Source organism: Micromys minutus, assembly GCF_963924665.1.
Source record: "Micromys minutus genome assembly, chromosome: 19".
Lineage (NCBI taxonomy): Eukaryota > Metazoa > Chordata > Mammalia > Rodentia > Muridae > Micromys > Micromys minutus.
This window is the reverse complement of record NC_137954.1, coordinates 51,951,485-51,971,536: the sequence shown is the minus strand read 5'-3', so window position 1 is coordinate 51,971,536 and position 20,052 is coordinate 51,951,485. Positions and strand designations below refer to the sequence as shown.

At 43.7% G+C, this 20,052-nt stretch overlaps 1 protein-coding gene and 1 pseudogene across 2 annotated transcripts in view; both read right to left on the bottom strand.

The window, feature by feature from the left end:
- Nucleotides 1-5,001, bottom strand: part of MAN2A1 (mannosidase alpha class 2A member 1) — a 159,576-nt gene extending 154,575 nt beyond the window's left edge. Inside the window, exon 1 of the mRNA XM_080932675.1 lies at nt 3,971-5,001. Coding sequence (XP_080788801.1) covers nt 3,971-4,105 — 135 coding nt within the window. The 5' untranslated portion in view covers nt 4,106-5,001. The remainder of the gene's footprint in view (nt 1-3,970) is intronic.
- Nucleotides 5,002-11,439: 6,438 nt separating this feature from the next.
- Nucleotides 11,440-12,492, bottom strand: LOC308433376 (eukaryotic translation initiation factor 2 subunit 2-like; annotated as a pseudogene). The gene has a single exon. The product of its transcript is annotated as a eukaryotic translation initiation factor 2 subunit 2-like (transcript).
- Between the last annotated feature and the right edge of the window lie 7,560 nt (nt 12,493-20,052).

Here is a 20,052-nt window from a genome sequence, read left to right as displayed (position 1 = left end):
CCACCTCACAACTTAAAAGTTCTTGAATTTCTAATCATGATTGCAATCAAAGTTCCATCCCTTCCCAAAGTCCTAGATCTCAACCATTATAGCCCCGGAACCCAAGCAACTCCCCTGTGCTCCCTAAACAAACCCCAGCAGTAAGGGCTGTTGTCATAAATACAGTGTACTGCTTGGGGGATGGGGGTTAGGAAATCACTTTTATTAGCTATCATTCTTCAGACTAAACAATTATCTTTAATTAGATATCATGCTTCAGACTAAACAATTTATAAAAAACAAAAACAAAAACAAAACAAGCCAACAAACACCCAAGGAAACGACAGGCAGGAGATCTCATCAGTTGCTGCTGTGAATCGATTTTTATTAACATGCTCTTTGTTGAACTCAAGTCACAGGGTGTTTGCTTATAAGTCTACATAGCTTAGGCTGGTGGCCCCAGGACTTGCACCAATACTCCTGCCTCAGTTTCCCAAGTGCTAAAAGATGACAGTGGTGTGAAGCATATAAGCATACTCTATAAATACATCTAGTTGCAAGGTTCTTTGGTTTGGTTTCGTTTATTTATAGCAACAAAATTCTTATCATAATGGCTTTCAAATCAACTACTTCAACACATTTTTATTCTCCCTCTTGATAAATGCTCTCTGAGCCCAAAGATCAAGTCTGGACTTGGCCTGCATGTTTTCATGATTCTCCAACTTCTGAAGAAACATTAGTCCCTACATCATGTGATACAGTATCAAAAGACCAACTCTTTGTTATACAAATTCTAATTCCTTGTCTTTTTTTTTATTGAAGAACTTTATTTTATAAAACAAAGATAAATGTACAAATTTTAAGCATTTTTGCATAAAATTATAAGAATACATTTTTGTCATTGCTTGGCTTTTTTTTTTTAAGGTTTTGATAGTATGCATTAAGATCTTACTAGTTACAATGAGCATAAAGTACATGTAAAACAGGATGTAACCTGGAATTAGTCAAAGTTTTCTTGGTATGTACTAATTCCTTGTCTTAATTCTCTAGATCAAGAATGCAAGTAGTTTTTCTTGATGTGCACACTAGATTGCCTGGTGGAAAGACCAACCATTCCAGGGAGATGTAACATTTCTCCTCTCTGCTGAGTTTTTCATAGTTAACATACAGAATTTTCAAGGCATTAGTCCTGGCCCACCTCTCATACAGACTGGAGGTTTGGTTTTGCTTGATTTTTACTTTTTATTTTTTTTAACTGAGATCAAATAACCCTAAAAATGTAGGCCACCTTCTGCCTTGGCCTTAAAGGAATTCTGAAAGTAACATTCAAAGAAAGCTCTCTAAGGGTGTCCCTTAGGCAGTGAGATGGGGAGTATGGTTGGGGTGGTCCCTACCCTTGCTCGCCCTAGGACTGAACAGGTGGCAGAAAACAGAGTTGCTAAAGAAGGTAAAAGAACAAAAGTCCAAAGAACAGCAAAAACAGATTGCTCTCTCAACTGGAGAGGGCCTAAAAATAGTTTGCAAACTAAAAAGACCTTACTGGAGTTTCTACATCCAGAGAAAGAAACTAGAATAAACAATGTAAACTTGCTGGTTGAGTAAGAAACTAGAATAAACAATGTAACCTTGCTGGTTGAGTTGATACTGCCCCCAAACTCAGCATACACTGACAAAAATGAGCCCTACTGAAACTCAAGAATTCCACCAAAACCTGTTCAAGAAACAGAGCCCAACACAGTTGTGCTACACTTGGGATTGTTGTGAAATTGAGGTTCACATACAGTTTAGACATAGAAAAAAATTAAAGAATGTACATGTTTGGATGCTCTGCTTCATAATGGTTTTCATCCTAATAATGTCTGGCTGTAAAGGTAAATTAGAAAACTCTCTGCGAGAGCATAAATCTGAAGCACTGAATGTTTCAGCAAAAGGACCACATTCATCTCATCTTCATAATAAAACGTATTTTTCCAGGAGTGGTGGTCATAAATTTAGACACCACCAGCAAGGCTAATTCTGGCAACAGGCAGGCTGGGGCCCAACTCTAGAGACGATTCTAGGAGGCAAGACAACTTTGTGGCTCTGAGACTACACTCTGAGAGCTGCCTGCTCAAGTTCCAGATTTTTGTCTGTGTGACCTTGGGCTCAGGAATCTCTCTGTGCCTCAGTTTCACACCAGCTGAACAGTAGCTGGAGAGGTAAGTTCATCTATGAAGCTAATGTCAAACACATGTGACTTACTAAGAGGACTCGTGGGGTTTATCTATTGGGAGATCCAATAGCCCGCCTATTCTAAACCTTTTCTCTACAACTAAGTCCAGATAAAAAAAACAAAGGATACCACTCCCGATCCCTCTCTCTGAATGAAAACACACCACTGCAGGCCTTCTGAACCCGCTACCACTGCTCTCTGCCAAACATCGCATACTCTAGGCAAGCCTTCAACTTCTCAGTGAGCTGGGGCTTCATACGAAAATAGGAGAACCAACTGCATGAGATTTCTCAGTCATGGAATGAGTCACCCGCTGCTTCAGAAACAGGGAAATGTCAAGGTTGCCAGAGAGCCCCATGCAGATGTTCGCATAAATCAATGTTCAAGTGATCACCAGACAAAGCCAGAGGACATTATTAAAACATCACTGGGTAAGAGGAGTTCCATTTTTATATTTCCTGCAAAGGAGAAAACTTTTAAAAATAGAGTTTCAAGAAGAAACTCCAGAATCGGAGAACACATGGGACAAAGCTCAGACCTCCAGGGCCCTGGCTGGCGGAATTGACCTGTGGTCAAACTGTTTACTCCCTCGTCAACAAGGCTGGTGCGAACTCTGAGTTCAAAATTTAAAGGCAGCCGAGAGCACTCGTTACATATATTCTCTCTCCTACTCTATAGAGGAAGCAGAAGCTGTAAACATTTGGAAACATCTGTCTGCAGCCAGCTTTTTAATTCCACACTTGTTAAAAAAAAAAAAACCCTTCTAGTGATGTGTAGTCAAGACGGGATCCATAGATCCTCGTTTCAATTTCATAATACTTCAAGTAAAGCTTGTACCGTCATTTAAATTCCCACCAAGCCATTGACCCTAACATATCAGAAGAAGGGCAAGGATTATTTTCGGTCACTTAGACTGTCATGTTAAACAAAAAGAGAAACATCAGCCATCAGCCTTATTCGGGTATTCTGGAGATTTCAATGGTGAGCTTAAGTTGTTAGCTTGTCAACACTTGGATTCTTCGGATTTCTCCACAATCTGCTTCTAAAATGTGTATTTGTCAACAGCGAAGAGCTGTAAAGGCCACTCGCAAGTGTTCCATACAGAACCTAGTGCATCCATTTCTTTATTTTTAGTAAGTTTTCCTGAAAGGCTCCTGATGGGTCGTTTGTTCCAGTCCTTTGCCAGTTTGACCACCCCGCAGAGAACTGAGCGCCACACAGCTTCCAGTAGGAGTATCACAGCGCTTTCCTATTCTCCTCCAAACCAACCTGAGGTAACAGCTGAAGAATGACGACATTCTTCAATCAACCCTACTATCCACATCTCAAAGGGCTGCGACAGGAAATCAACTTTTTATCTCTTTAAGACACAGTGAACAGAGAAGGGGTCGAAACAGAGATCTGCCATGGTAGGCTATATTTAACCGATTTAAGCGACTCGTTGCGCTCATGGATCTGGGCAGCCTCTGGCAGCTTAACCCTGAGCTAGCTTAGGGACGACACTCGAACCGGTTCCCCAGCAGCATATGGCCGAGGCCACTTCCACAGGCCCTAGTGTGAATGTGGGTGAATGGCTACTTCTGCCTAGCGCTTAGGCTGCCATCGCATGACGCCCAGCACTTTGCGAACTCAGCGGTCCGAGCGCGGCAGAGCCTCAGCAGGATGAGGCTCCCCGGTCGTCGGGTGCGGCCTCACCCTGCCCTGGCGTTGAGCGTCGACGGGAAGAAGCGCGAGCCCCTGAGCTGGCCCTCCAGCCTGCGCTCGCCACCAGGTGCTTACCTGCGGGAAGGAGCCCTCCTGGCGCGGGCCCCGAGGGTAGTCCAAGTGACCCCTGTCCAGCATCAGGTAGAGTGAGAAGATTACTACGCAGAAGATCGCGCTGCCGAACATGGTGAACTGGCGACTTAACTTCATTTTCCTGGATGGACTCGGGGCCAGGACGCGATCCTCACCCGAAGAAGGCGAAAGACTGAGGACTCCAGCCAGTGACCGACCGGCGAGGGCTTCCTGCCCCGGGCTGCACACCCGTCGCGCGCTACGCCGCGGGTCCGGGCTGCGCTCCGCACCTCGTCTCCGGAGCCACCATGCGCCCTCGGCCTACGCCCTGGCCCGCTGCCCTGCCCGGGGCTGGTCGTCCCTGCAAGGCGGACTCCTGGGAAGCAAGGCAAAGGTCCTCACAAACTGCTGTCTTGCAGGGTAGCGATACCCCGTAGGGCGGAAGGAGCAGTCAGAGGAAAGGTCTCTGCCCGACTTCCTGCCACTGCCGCCACAACTGAGTCGGCAGGAAAAGTTTTCTCTCGACAAGGGCAGGCGTGTCCTCCGCACCCAGAGAACGCGCGGGTTGCGCGGGTCCCGAGGCTCCGGGGCCGAGCGTGCGGCGCTGGGAGCGAGGAGCGCGCGGAAGAAGGAACTGGACCTGAAGGCGCCGTACCCCCCAACTTAGCGCCGGGACACCCAGGCCCACCCCCGCAACACCGCCCCCGCGTTCCCGCCGGAGCCCCTTCCTGCCGCGGCTACTGCGGGGGTCCGGCCAGGGTGCACCCTGTGCGCTGGGGCGCTGCGATCCAAGACTTTTCTCAGGGTGTGCGTCCGATCCCCGGCCTCTCCGGGCCCCCGCCACCCCTACCTTCCCCTCGCCGGCCTGGGCTGCACGCGGAGGGCGCAGGGGGCGGGCGGCGCCGGGAGGAGGCAAGCAAAGCAAGGAGGAGAGGACCGTCCCCGGAGAGGAACCCGCTCCAGCTGCAGCCGTGGAGCACCCCCTCCTTCCCGCCCCGAGAACGCGGAGATGGCGGCGGCAGCCGCGGAAGGAAGAGCCGGTTCCCCAGCGCCACTCGGCGCTCCTGTACCGCCGGCCACGAGCCGGAGGAGACGGCGGCGGCGGCGCGGCGGCCGTTGGGTCAATAGGCGCCCGTAGCCCTGGAGCTGGGCAGCCTGCAGGCCCCGCCCCTCCCGACGCGCCGGGATGAGGGGGCGGGCTCCCTGGCGCCCAATCACAGCGCGCCGCTCTCCAGGCCCGCCCAGCGCCTGCCTCACTGGGCCCTGACAGTAGGAAGACCTCAAGAGGCTTCAGTGACAAGGGAGGCGGCTTTGCAGGAATTAAGGCCAGCAGAGAGGTGCCTCCAGGGCTCCAGAGCCCCATAGCCGCTGTGGTTCATTCCCCAGGTTCATCCTCTTGTTGCGCCTTCCATCCTGGAACGCCCAGATCAGCGTGACTTGGAAAGGTCTGTGAAGAGCTGTAAGGAAAGGTAGACAAGAAATCTGAGGAGCCTTTTTGGACTCATCTTTTCCTCTTGCTTTTGGCGACATCCTGGTGAAATCTGGGAGAAAGGAAGGCTGGCAAAGCCTCTTATAGGCAGATGCAGACATCTGGTGACAGAATCTCGTAAGAGGGTATCTGAGAAATGCTTGTAACCACTATTGAAATATGGTCTCTCCGCTCCAAATTCACCCTTTTCCACTGCACTGTGAAAATGAATCTGGGCCTTTTAAGGTTTCTCTTCGCCCTTCTGGGACACTGTGTCAGTAGAGGGTGCTGAAGACACATTACAGGAAATAAAGGAACTTGCTTCCCGGTTCCAGTACATCTGATAAGCAATTTCACCTAGCATAACTGACTTTTTCAAGTCCCAACCAAGCTCCTTGGTGGCCAACAGTTCTGACGTGGTGTTGGGCATGGATACTTTCCTGGCACCCTATTAACAATGTATAGCAAGTTCGGATGTCTCTGCTCGTTGGTTAACCACACTGCAGTCTCCATAAAGTCTCTATGTTAGCTCTTGACTGGATGGGAAGCCCATCCTTTGGGGGTCCTTTGTCAGTTCAAGAGGTAAGCGTAAGGCTTGCTCTTCACAGCTGCTGTCTATGTTCTCCCTGGTTCTCCTCTTGCTAGCTAACCCTTAGATATTTAACTCCCCATTAAAGTTAAGTATTAGTTTTATTAAGCCCTCCATGTCCAAGAGATAGACCCGAAAAGTCCGATTCAAAGGTCAGATTGGTTGACTTTTGCCCAGAGCTCCTTCCAAAGGAAAAGAGAGTGGTAATTTGGGTTATGAAAAGCAACAAAGTTAATTAAGCAGTCACCTGTGGCTGATTCTGATGACGTGCCAATGAGGCAAGTACATGGTGACTAGGTGACAGCTACTGAAGTGACTATAGCGACCAGGTCGGCACTGGATTTGCTTTTGAATGCTTATTTAAAGAACCGAAAATGGCAAGGCCTGGTTCATCAGCTCTCCTGATGAAGGAAGATCAAAGAGTGTCCTCCTGTGCCAAGGAGAATTATACAACTGAAGATCAAATGCTCTATTTTGGTTTTGGAGTTACTGATTTATTGTTAACTATTGAATTCTCAGACATGGCAAGAACTTTTTTTCCTCTAAAAAAAAATTGATGGATTGATTTGTGAATGATAAAACCCTAAAATTTGGAATTTGTCAGCTAAGGCTAGGACTAGTGGTTCTGTCCTGCATGGCCCATCCCATGCCCAGCACAGTCCTGTGCCGTGAGTCTCAGCCTCCCTTACGGGGAGAGGTAAGTTGTCATTCTGTGGATAAACCGTGGCTTATCTGTGGCTGGGTGTTTTTTGGTTTTTTTTTTTTTTGTTGTTGTTGTTGTTTTTGTTTGTTTGTTTGTTTTTTGCTTGATAACTTTCTCACTTTGGACTGGACAGGTGGATGGCTTAGTGGACAAGAACACTGGCTATTTGTCTAGAACAGTGGTTCTTAGCCTGTGGGTCTTCCCCCATTTGGAGACTGACCAACCCTTTCACAGGAGTCAACTAAGACTCTCAGAAAACAGATATTTTACATTATGATTCATAACAGTAGTAAAATTATAGTTATAAAGTAGCAGAAAAAATGTGGCTAGGGGTCAGCACAACATGTGGAACTGTATTAAAGGGTGGGAATTTTAGGAAGGCTGAGAACCACTGATCTAAATAACAGACTGAGGTCCTGTGCCCTCATGGCACTTCAAGAAGCCATTCCTCAGTTCCATAAGGATCTGGTGCCTTCTGGTCTCTTTGGACACTAGGCATGCATGTTGTGCCCAGACATACATGGAGGTAAAACATCCATACACTGAAGAAAAAAAAACATTTTAAATTTACCATCTTTCAGGTTTGGGGCTTATATGCATATTTTTTTCTAAAATACTCATCTGTCCAAGAAAGTCCACCAGAAGTGGCTGTCCTTATCTGCGCAGATTCTTTTACATGGAATTCAGATCTTTACCAAAAGCCACCACAGCCAACTACCTGAGAATATGATCATATTGTACATGTTCTTGTGGCATAGAACTGAGCAATAATCCACACATCAAAATAGCCACAAATGGGTCTAATATATGTTGGCAAAAATCTGGGAACAATGTATAGAAATGGTTTCTAAAGATAAGGCCATGACAGAATGTAACACAATGTATCGGAAATGTTTTACCACTCTGGGCCGGAAGCTCAGTGGCTAAGAGCACCTGTTGCTCCTGGAGGGCTCAGGTTGTGTTCCCAGGACAACTTGCAACCCTGACACCAGCTTCAGAGGACCTGATGCCCTCTTATGGTCTCCTCGGGCACAGCATGCATGTAATGCTCAGATATACCTGCAAGCAGATGCACCAAGGTGCAGAAAATGAGAATCAATCTATTTTTAAATGTATTTCTCTCTTAAGCATTAAAGTCCCACAACTCGGGGTGACTGGTGACTGGTGGATAGTGCATGAGATGGAGATGTCAAAGCTTCAGGGAATGGAGTGGAAAAGGAAATCCAATGATTTAAGGGGCAACAAATGCTGTGCTGGATTTATCACGTGCAGTTTGCAGGCCCACGCCCCAGCTGGGCTCCAGGCAGCGCAGAGAAGATGTCCCTGTGACTGAAGTTTTGAGAAAGGAGGAAAACACCACTGCGGGTTCTCCCATAGGCCAGGCATGGCTGCAGACAGTGGTTGGGTTGACCCACCTCATTCACATGAAGACGACAGGAGTCCTGAGAGCAGAGGCCCAGGCCCAGCAGTGCTTCCGCAACAGAGTAGACTCATTTGTCTTTAGAGTAGCAAACTGCCTAGGCCCACCGAGAAGTCCTCAGAAAGCAGTATGTAGGCAACCTAAAGAGGATATCAGTTATTTTCATCAGACAGAGCTCTAGATCAGTTAGCTAAGTTGCCACAATAGAGAGACATAAACTTTCAGTCAGCTTTCAGGCCCAAGTCACGCCACAGACCTAGAATCATTTGGTTGCTCTTTCAGGCAAGACCTTGTATTATAGCCACAGTACACAAACGGAACAGCAAATCACTTTGCAGGAGAAGTTGTTTATTTAGTGTAGGGACTATACATTAACAAATTTCAGATGGAGCCACAAAGTTGGAGCCCTAAGCTAATGTAATTGGTGTCTTTATAAGAGAGAAACACGTTAATATACATGCTGCACACATGGTCATCTGATGGCATGACTCGGAGCACCAAGAGACGAACCAGCACCATGGACACTTCGGCTTTGGGCCAATGGCCTCAGGGCTCCGGGAAAATAAATTTAGGTTATTTGTGGTACCCTATCTCATTGTGACCGGCTTGGTATATGTAGACTGGTACAGAAAGCAGCCACCCACCTAGCACATAATATGCAACAAAACTATGCAACTCACAGGAAAAACAACAATTTTAAATAGGTAAGAAACCTAGATAAGTTTTTTTTCATAGTAAATATATAAATAGCCAACAGTTATATTTTTTTAAAAAGTGTTCAGCAACATTAATCATCATGGTCTCACATATTAAAATCACAATAAATACCACTTCATACTTGTTATGGCTTTAGAAATGAATAAAGTAATGTTGTTGAGCATATGTTATAAAGGGGACCCTTTGTAAACTGTTGCAGGAATTGCAAACTCCTACATCAATAGAAACACTTTGTAGTTCAGTTTCAAACAGCACCATAGAGATCGGAACATTTTATGGAAAACAGTATGAAAATGTCCTCCATACTGAAAATAGAACTGTCCTATGACCCTGTGAGTAAGTATGACTATGTGTGTGTGAGTGTGTGTGAGTGTAAATGAGTGTGTGAGTGTGTGTGTTTACAGTCTACAAGCAGCTTCTCTTTTCCAGAAAAAAAAAAATTTATATCATATTACTTGTGATTTATTCCGCTAAGACATTTTACTGTGGTATTTTGGTTATTGGGAGTCATGTTGCAACAACATCAGAGAACAAACAGTATCTAATAAGACACTGCCTTGCTCAGGCTGGAGAAAGGCCCAGTAGTAAACCACTTGTTTAACAAACATGGCGACTACAGGTTTGAGCCCCCAGACAAAGCTGGTCAGCACATCAGTGATTCCAGCGTTTCTATAGCATTATGGGAGTTGGAGACAGGAGGCTCCCTAGAAATTGACCGGCTAGTCTAGCACATCAGCACAGTATAGTGTTGAGCAAGAGATGCTGTCTCAAACAAGTTGAGAGTAAGGAGCCATAATCAAGGCCGTCCTCAACCACAAAAGGTCAAACCTTCTAAAGATACTATTTCACACTTTTCCAACATGTGCCTTTGTAATGCGGAAGAAAATACTTTTAATGTGTGAGTTGGTGCCTCCTAGAGTTGATAATAACCATTCTAATGAGGGAAGTGATACCTCATTAGATACATGCTCTCTTATGCTCACCAAACTTTTGGAAATCTTATAGTTATGACTGTAGAAAACCAAAAGGTATAGAAAGTCCAGACCTTTGATTTCCTGGCTGTTGAGAAATTCTGTCTGCGAAGGGCTGAAGCATTCCTTTACATTGTTCCTGAGAATTATGCAGAGAAGGCAGGGCCTGACCACACTTCCAGTGGGGCCACTTCCCAGGGATGCCTTTGTCAAAAATACCTGAATAACCAAATGATAGTTCCTTCCAAAAAGCCAGTTTGCTTACCACATGCCACAGAAATAGGAAATACCCCAATTAGATATTCCTTGACTATGACTATAAAACATAAACTATAAAGTATATACCATAAACTGTACCTGTGATTTCCACCTGAACCCTCTACCTTAGACACAGTAGGACTAAGACACGGGAACCCAGAGCAAACTTGGGTGTGTCTACTGGCTGTCTCCTATGTCTACCAGTACTTTTGAAGCAGTAATTGACTACAGATCCTTTTGAGACAGAAACCACCACCCTCTCTGTCTGGCTGCACTTTGGGGGACAGAGGTAAGTGGAGGAGGACACAGGCCCCCGAAGAGAGCAGTAGCAGCAGAAGACAGGTGCTGGAGGGTCACAGCCTTGTCTCCAGAATACTTCCCATCATTGGTTAGCATGGCTTCCATCTGTCTGTCCCAGTGATATGAACTCCTGCAAGTCTTATGGTTTGCCACCATAACTCAATGCGCAGAATAATGCCTATCAATAACAAGGCTTAATGGACACCTTTTGAATTAATGATTGCCTACGCTCTGAGGCACCAGTTGGAGTGAGCTTTGGTAATGAGTTAGTTTCCCTGGCTAATTACAAATGTCTGTTTGCTAGTCGATATTTAAAGGTGTTCTTAGTCCTGGAGAGACATGGCTCATTGGATAAGGAAACTGGCTGTTCTTCCAGAAGTCCCCCCTCACAACCATCTATAATTCTAGTTCCAGGAGACTCAGCACCCTCTTCTGGCCTACGTGGACACCACACATGCACTTGGTACACAGACATACACACATAAAAACAAAAATAAAATTTAAAAAGATAGTTTTAGTTTTATGAATTGGCACTATTTTTACCAAAGTATTTTCTTCAAAGCCCTTAAAAGAAGATTCCTGAAAAGAAACTGTCCTAATCTTAACCACTACAGGAAAGCCAATATTTTGATAGAAAGAAATGAAGCAAGTAAGTCGATGCTGGGTGTTGGAGATGTTTCCTCATTTAGCTTTTATAATTAATGTGTTGATAACTGTTTCTTCTATAATGAAACTCAGATGCTGAAAGAATAAATAACTTGGTTGAAAGTGCATAACTATTAAATGCATTGCTTGGTTCTTTTTTTTTCTTTTTTTAAAAACTGTTATAATAACTTTAATTTATCTTGCATTTTACAGAAGTCTATGAACGATTTTAAAAAGCACCTCCTTACCCCATCACGTTTCTCTGACAGTTGTTAAAGTAGGCAACAAGTGTGTCAACAGCTTGAATAGCAGTATCTTACAAGGATTTCAGAACAATCACTCGCCAAAGAACTTGGCAGTTTTTCTATCTTGTTTTTAACTCAATGGTACATCCACTCTGATGGTAACCTGTCCAGCCAAATCTCCACCACAGTTTGGAAAAATCAATGGTGATTAGCAAATTAGTTAGCTTTGGCACGGAGCTGTGCTCGCTTGCCTGTGACAGCCTGGAAGCCAGTTTTGATACTGGCAACAGAGCATCAAGAATGACAAGTGTCACACTGTAAGAAATAGAGTCGGTGTCCTTCTGTAGGATTGTATCCAGTGACCGGCATGTGTGACAAGTGACATATTCCTTGATATATCTTCTCAAGACATTTTCTATCTGTTTCTGTTGGAATCTTCCTTTGATTACAAGTTGGTTATTATCATCTATAGAACCACTTGTACCCAATTCTGCCAGTAAAAATGCAATGAGATGTTTGGGTTGACGATGTAATAGTTTACAGATATCTGTAAAATTGACAAAAGATGTTTTCTTGGTTCCTACTCAGACGACCTGTGGAGGTTTCATAACAAATTTCCTCTTCTCTCCAGCAAGCATATCTGGATTCTTTTCTCTCATGATGCTGACACTCGGTTCCGCACCTCCTCATATGTGTCGTCTCTTTCTGAACCCCAAGCAGGCCCAGTTTGGTTACTGAATGAAATGCCATCATCTTTTTTGCTGTCTTCATCTTCTAAAGCTTCATCTTTTTCTAGTGTTTCATCTTCATCTGGGAACTTCACATTCTTCTTTTTCTTCTTTTTGTTGCCAAGCATATCGAGGTCATCCTCTGGCTCAGCTGCCTCTGAGCATCACTTTTGATTTTAACATCCTTTATAGCTTCTTCAGCTTCATCAGTATCAAATATCGTTTTTGTCTTTTTCTTCTTTTTCTTTTGATTAAAGAAGTTCAAGTCATCTAAGTCATCAGAAGCATCTTTCTTCCTACTGTCTTCTTCATCAGCTTCCACATCTTTTTCTTCAGTTGGTTCTGGCTCGACTTCTTTTGTCTCTGAAGGCTGGGTTTCTTTTGTCTGGGCATCACCTTCTTCATCTAACATAAAAGGCTTCTTCCTCTTCTTTTTCTTCTTGCTCATAGTAGGATCAAAAATCATCTCGTCCCCGGACATGGCTGATTTGAGTGGGTTCGGCAAAGATGAAAAGTCAGACCGGTCGGTCTCACACCCCGGAGTCAGCGTAGCTCCTACTGATACCTCTCACACCACTGCACTAGGCTCTTGCATCAGCGAAAGAGAACGACAGCCCGCCCTCTTCTCAAACGTTGGAAGTGCTGTTTCTTTTATTTTTCAAAGTCTTCTGTTCTAGCATTCTATAGAATTGAGTTCACTATCTGAGCACTCAGGAGACAGAGGCATGTGGATCTCTGAGTTCAAGACTAGACTAGTCTACACAGCCAATTCCAGGACAGCCAGGGCTACACAGAGAAAAACCCTGTCTCAAAAACAAAAACAAAAGACATAAAACTGAACATAATGAGTGTGTGCAAAACGAGTAGATTTTTCCATGATTACACATGGGACCGTGTTCTTCAGATTCGGGGTAGACCACCATGAACATGTCTAGGTTCTTTAAGTTATTTAACAAGGGACACTGACAAAGTCCATGCCCAGAGTGTCGAAGTGGGAGCCAGAAGAGCCTCTGAAAATGACTGACAGAACAATACCGAGCTGACCCATCAGTGCGGCTCATAGCTCTCATGTCTTCTGGAACAAGATCAGTGCTCTGTGGGTTCAGAATCATCACCCCACAAGATACATTAGTGTCTAAACACTACTGCTGTTCCCTGCCAAGGTGTCTAAGTATGAACTGAGTTGCACTGGTACAGGAAGAAAGGAAAGTCACTGGCTGGCCAGGAGGAAGCTTATACCACTGTCTTCCAAATCTGCAATGAATATTCCCAATGGACAAGCACAACTCAAATCAGCCTGGGTAAGCAGTCTAGGAGATGCAAGCCTCTGGTCTCTGCAGGAAAGGAACTAGGAACCGGCATCAGGGGCACAATGAGGGAGCCAGCCTACTGCATTAATCACAGGTAACAGTTCAGAAATGACGCTTCTACAGAGAAAATGGATTGTGCTAAAACACACACAGACACACACACACTCACACACACACTCTCTCTCCAGGAAGACCTGTAATATATAATGCATGATAAGTTATTCAAACTCTGACTCTTGACATCACAATCATAATGATTTACTCTGAGGACAATGTCTTCTAGGCACATGATAATTAAGGTCCATAATATACCTAAATATGTACACATCAGAGATAAGAAAGCTGTTTGTGATGTAAGATCCTCCTTCCATTTCAACAGCCCTTTGCTCCCTGTCACTGAGACTGGCACAATGTGAAGTTAGGCTGGCTTCCAGCAGCCCTAAGCTGTTTTCTCTAGATCCTCTCTGGCTCTTATTTCTCATATGCCATACTCAACAAGGAACAGATTAGTGACTGAGTACTCTAAAGCTTCAAAGACAGTATATCCAAGTCCAAGGGACAAAGCTTTGCCCATGGTTTCAGAAAGTGCAGGTAGGAAGCCAAGCATCTAGTTTTCTATCAGAAGCTTTCTTCCTTGTAACAAAAGAAGCCTGAGATTGTATTCTGTCTAGATATCAAGTTGGTGTTGTGTATACTTGTGTGAATAAGTGTGTGTGTGCACGTGGTTGTCTGTGCATGCACTTGTATGTGCCCTTGTGTGTTTCTATCTACACCAAGTTCAGTAACAAGCAAAACTCAGCTATCTCTTTAGGGAAGTGGTCTTGTATGTTTATGAAGCAAAGCAAAAGCACTAAGTAACAAGCTAAGGGGAAGGAGGGTGCTGTCCTGGGAAAGAGGAAGGAAAGTGCTCTCACTGAGAAAGGGGACACAGTGCTTCAAGATGATGACAAGTTCCAGAAAACACAGCTTTATGCACACACACGCACACACACACACACACACACACACACACACACAGAGTTCTATAAATATATTTATATACATTTATATATATTCATACACATATATATTTATATATGTATACACACACACATATATATATTCATACACATATATATATATATGTATGTATGTATATATAGATAGTTTCCCCATAATTTTGAAGTCCAATACAACTGACCTTTGGCCTTTAGATTTTTGGGTAGAGCCAAGTCCTTCTTGTGGGTCATTTGACTCTGACAGGAACACTCAGAGAAGAACTCTTGTTAGCCCTGTTAGCAGATAAGAAACTGAGGCCCAGCCTGTGTAGTTTTCTATGCTGCTTTGTAGCAGAACTGGTAAATAACAACATGTCTAACAACAAACTTGCTCTGCCCAACAGCAGCGTTGCTCTTCTCTACTGGCCGGAAGAAACTCACTGAGTAGATATCTTATGCAGCCCTATTTTATTACTATTTTACAATCAGAAAAGTTAAGAAACACAGGAGACAAAATTAAACACACATATAAATCAGATTACATCTGTTAAAAATAAGCACACATGAGTGTAAGAGACCAGAACACAGGGCACTGAGGAGTTAAGAAAATACAAATATGCCTTTCCCTTCTGTTTTTGAGATTTATGATAAAGTAACCATATCAAATTACAATGGAAATATGTGTGTGTGTGTGTGTGTGTGTGTGTGTGTATACAGTCTAATATTTCTGCTCTCTCCTTTCCTACAGCCTGAGAAACCTCTTCCACTCAGTGAGTGACTTCACCAAACTGATGGCACTGATCATCCCAGCGATGCAAATCACAAGGCCAAAGCTGGCTGAGGAAAAGCAGATACAGAGATTACATTAAAAATTAAAGCAATGCATAGAGACATAGAGATAGTGTGCTTACAATTATTTCTACATATTTAATATTCATGCAATTACAAAGCCAGTCATGGAAAATATTAACTCTTGAATCAGATTCCCTTTGCCCTTGGATATTGTGACCTTGAACTGCAATTGCCAAATAATACATAAGCCAGGGCTGCCTGAGAAGCATCTCGTCAGATGATAAATGAGACACCTTTTTCTTTAAATGTGACTGGAGTGCTTCCTGGCTTCTGTTTATTGTTGCCATCTTGTGTCTCCTCACTCTGGTATACTTTGATCCCTCTGAAAGGCCCAGCTTTGTGCTTCCACCACGTTTGGCTGTATGGTTCGCTGCTGCTGCTCTGATGTGATATGTTTTCTGTCAGAAAAAATTTACAGGCACATTAGCCTCCCTGGCAGGCACTGTGAGCCACCAAGCTTTCCTAAAGAGAAGTTTCCTCAGCCTGGGGTCTGCTCTGTCCCTGGACCTCACCTCTCGAGCCCCACTACACACCACAGTAGCTCAAGAAGAGACCCAGCCTCGTGGCCTGTGTGTATTGCCTTGAATCCTGATTTTAATTTTCCTGTGCCCAGTGCACAGCATCAGAGCGATTCTGCAGTAATTAATTCATGTTTCCCCAGCAATCTGATGACTTCAGCCTCTGATAAAAGCTAATGCATTTCTTTCCCTATAAACCATATAGAGGCTAAGGAAGGGATAGGTAGAAAAAGTCCTGGACACCAAGAAAGACAAGTAGCATTCAAGACACATAAAAACAAAAAGCAACATAATCAGCTTTTGTTGAGATTATTTCAAGAGCAAATTCTAGAACAATTTTCTCAGTTTTTCTAGAAAAAAATTTAATGAGAAAAACATTATTAAGAATTTAAAAACAAAGTTAGACAGCTAAAAAGGTAAATTATTTTCTTAGAAGATTTCAACTAAATGATAATATTTTCCCTCAAGATTGTTGGGGAAGCAAAAGCCCATTCATTTTCAGACACTTGCTGTGTCTTAAGGAGCTAAGATGGATCAATTTTGGTTCTGGTTCATTCGTGTGATAGCCCATGCTAAGGTCTGTGTGCTGTGTGGAAGCCTTCATGCCTTCCAACTAGTCACTGAGGGGAGTTGTCTATTTTGAGAATGTGACATTTGTCTTCTATATGTTTGAGTCCTCTACATATGTAACCCACAGAAGTTACTGACAATAGTCTGAAATCACACACATCTTCTGTGAGTCTTGTATTTACCAAGCCGGTCTATAATAGTGGTCTGAGCTACTCGCTTCATGGGTAAATAAAACAAGGAAACTGGTGTAATTTGCAAGCCAGGAATGGATGAATTTCTTGGGACTCACTCTTTAGGTAAGTATCCAGGAATATACTTGATTGCTATCCTTACCTTTCTGCCTCAGCCCATGATCCCTGGATGTTTCAAAAGAGCCAGCTCCAGATGCATTCTTGCCTACTGCCACTGTCCCTTCCATCTTTGGAGTTCAAATGAGAACTCTCCCTTATTTTTAGTAGCATGTTAGTTCATAGAAGAGACTGGCTCATTCTGGCTTTTAGCCTAGTTCTTCCCTACTCTGCTTTTGCACACTTGTGGGTTGATGTCTATGTGCAGGTGAGGGCAGACACAAGATAAGGTAAGGCCTGTGATTGAGAGGTGGGCGAAAAGTTCTTGAGAGGCAGGGAATACAGGAGAAGAGGAAGAAGCAAAGACGGAAGAGAAAGAGAAGAATGACCCACCCCTGTGTGACTTTAAATAGCCACAGGTAGCTATAAATATCTTATAAGGGATGGATTATTACAGGACAATCTGTTTTGTCTAGGTGGGCAGTTTGTACCAGTATCAGTTGGCTTTGAGTTTATTGTGGGGACATTTTGTGGGGCGAGAATTTACTGATATAAATCTGACTGATTTACAAGCCTCAAGAGTTTTGATTTTACTGTGCTCCTGGGAATTGTGACGATAACCACAGGGTGTGAATGCTGGGGATGTGAGCAGAGTCCACAGCAGAGAGCTGAGAAGGCGCTGCTGCATGGGGCTAGCCATGGAGGCAGAGAGGCCACCGGGGACAGAGTAGCAGGAGGTAGGGTGGCATGGTGCTTGGAACCATTCATTGTTTATTATTTACTGCTACACATAATGACAGGAAATCTCTGGGTCTTTTGCAGTCCGGCTTCGATCAAACACTTCGCAGCAGCATGTCCCCAGTACAGCAAGCCACTGGAGAAACACAGAAACCTGAAGACAGAGAATCTTCTACCCTGACACATTGCAAACCAGAGCATCCAGCACTAGAATTTGGTATCCAACCATTCTACATCCAAGGGTATTTAGAAAGCCGTCCCCTTTATCTAGAGAAGTTGAGTAGTCTTGCCAAAACTGCTCGGGATAGATGATTAACTCAAGGTGTCGTAAGTTTGCTTTCGTGCTGTTTTGTTTAAGTCATGAGGTTTTAAAACAGCAACTAAACATTCATTTCATAAACAATGTATATTCGTGTTTATATATAAATCACTGGGACAGGTTTTCTAACTTCCACATAGAGTTTTTTGAACAAATAACTCTCAAATGCTGACCATGTGCCAGGGAGCCCCTGCTGTAGGCACTCGAAGTACATTAGAGAACACATACTAAACCTTTTGTATACAGGCTGTATCTGATGCTAAGGATTCCCAGGACCTACACACACACACACACACACACACACACACACACACACACACACGCACGCACGCACGCACGCACGCACGCTCCATTCCTGGATCAGTCAATTTTCTATATTCTCTAAATCATGAGTTTCACTGTCCACAGACATCTTCTAGCACCAAACCTGAGACTCCCCAGCACTGTGGAGGCATCCTCACCAAGATGAGAACCTCCAAGAGTTACATTTATCGTCTTTATCAAAGTCTCAAAAACCTGTTGTCTTTGCCACTGTGAGCTCTGCTGAAACTCTGTTCTAGGTGGATAAACTGACAAAGGGACCCTGGAGCACGGAAGCATTTGGCAGCCTGCATGGCCACACTCAGCCGTCTGGGGGACACTCTGTATGACATGGATACAGAGGGAGAATTATTGGAAGCCTGGCTGTCAAGAGAAAAATCTAAACCCAGGAGCTTTTCTCCTAAGAGCCCTGTGACATTTTATTCTTTAAATAAATCTTTTCTTCCTCTCTTTAGGTGAGAGATTGACAGTGCATGGTTAATCACCCTCTTCTTTGCAGGTTTGAGACCGAGAACAAGATAAATGAAAATTAAGCACAATTTCCATTTTTTAAATAAAAGTGCCCAAAATAGGTGTCTACTAAACTCAACACAAAAGAAGAGATGCTGTTTCCTTCAACAGCCTTTCTCTGTGTGGTGGTTATCCCAGTGTGTTTGGATGTCAAAGTCATGTCCTGTTTTTCTCTCTAAGATTCATTCTGAACACACACACACACACACACACACACACACACACACACACCTGCTGCTTGTATATCAGCTGAAAGCAAAGCATATTATGCCAGGTTTTTAAGACTCCATTATGGCCAAAAATGCTCCAGGCCTCCAGAGCACTCTGTCTTGCTGGCTTTTTTAACCCCTCTGTTCCACAGATAAATTGAACTTTTTACTGTAAAACAGAGAGCTTCTTATGCTTTTCCCACACATGACTCCTTTTCACAGAGATATTTTTCCTATAATTTCCAACCCCAATAAGCTCATCTAAAACACACACAATCCAGTTATTACATTCATGAACCATGTGTGCAGACTGGGCAGAATTGCACTGTACTGACTTATTCTCCAGCTATGAGACACTTTGTTACTTGTGGTTTCTCCTGAGCATCTTGGCTTCCTCCTCGTCATCGTCCACCCTCTCTCTTTCCCCCTCTTCTCTCCTCTCTACCTGCCCTCACTCACAAAGACCTCCCACCCCACCTTTCTGCTCCACTGCCCAGTTACAGGCTTTAGTGTTTATTGACCAGTCAAAATGGAGAGAAGTTTCACATGAGGTCACCTGAGGATGGGATCGACTGCTCCTCGGGGACAACCCCTCTTGAGGAAGCAGAATTAATTACAAAACTCAAATAACATCAGGTCAACCCACAACACATATATATAGTAGGTATATCAACCAAACATAGAACATAAACAAATTCTTTGCTATATTTACTAAGCACAAAACAAATTTTTATACTACTGAGGCAGGTGAGCTAATTTCTTTTACATAGAAGTTGTATCTTGGCTAAATATGCAGGACATACAGCATCTTCAATATTTTTCAACATTATTTGAACATTCTTTTGATCTTATATCCTCAATGCTGAGAATGCTACTTCTCATAAATACATAGCAAGAAATCATAGATGTTTGTTTAGGAACTTTTAGAAATTAAGAGAAACTCTGTTTTAATTCCCAAGACCAATTCTTTAATGGTTTTCTGTGGGGGGGGGGGAGACTTGGAAAACTTAGAAAACAATCCTATAATCAAATCACACAGCACAATCCAAAAACATGCCGAGAAATGACAACAGGAAAGTATTGTCTTTGTTTCCCACGATCGTACCTTTATGGTTCTATAGAAGCAAAATATTTTGCATGCACAGTGAAAACACTGTATGTACATGACACACAGTAATCTTGACTCTGAGTGTTTCTGTCAACACTGTGAGGCATGGTGGCATGCTTACAGAAAGGACATGTGTATGTCAGGATCCAAAGCTGCTGTGGCATGGTGCCATGCTACACAGATGATACTCCCTTGGGACCTCAGGTACATTTGGCAGATGGTAGGGAATGAATTGTTGGCTGTTGCATGTTCAGAAGCCTTTTACCATTGTCAAAGTTTCCACAGCCTCCGTACTCCGTTACAGAACCCACACTTTAACAAG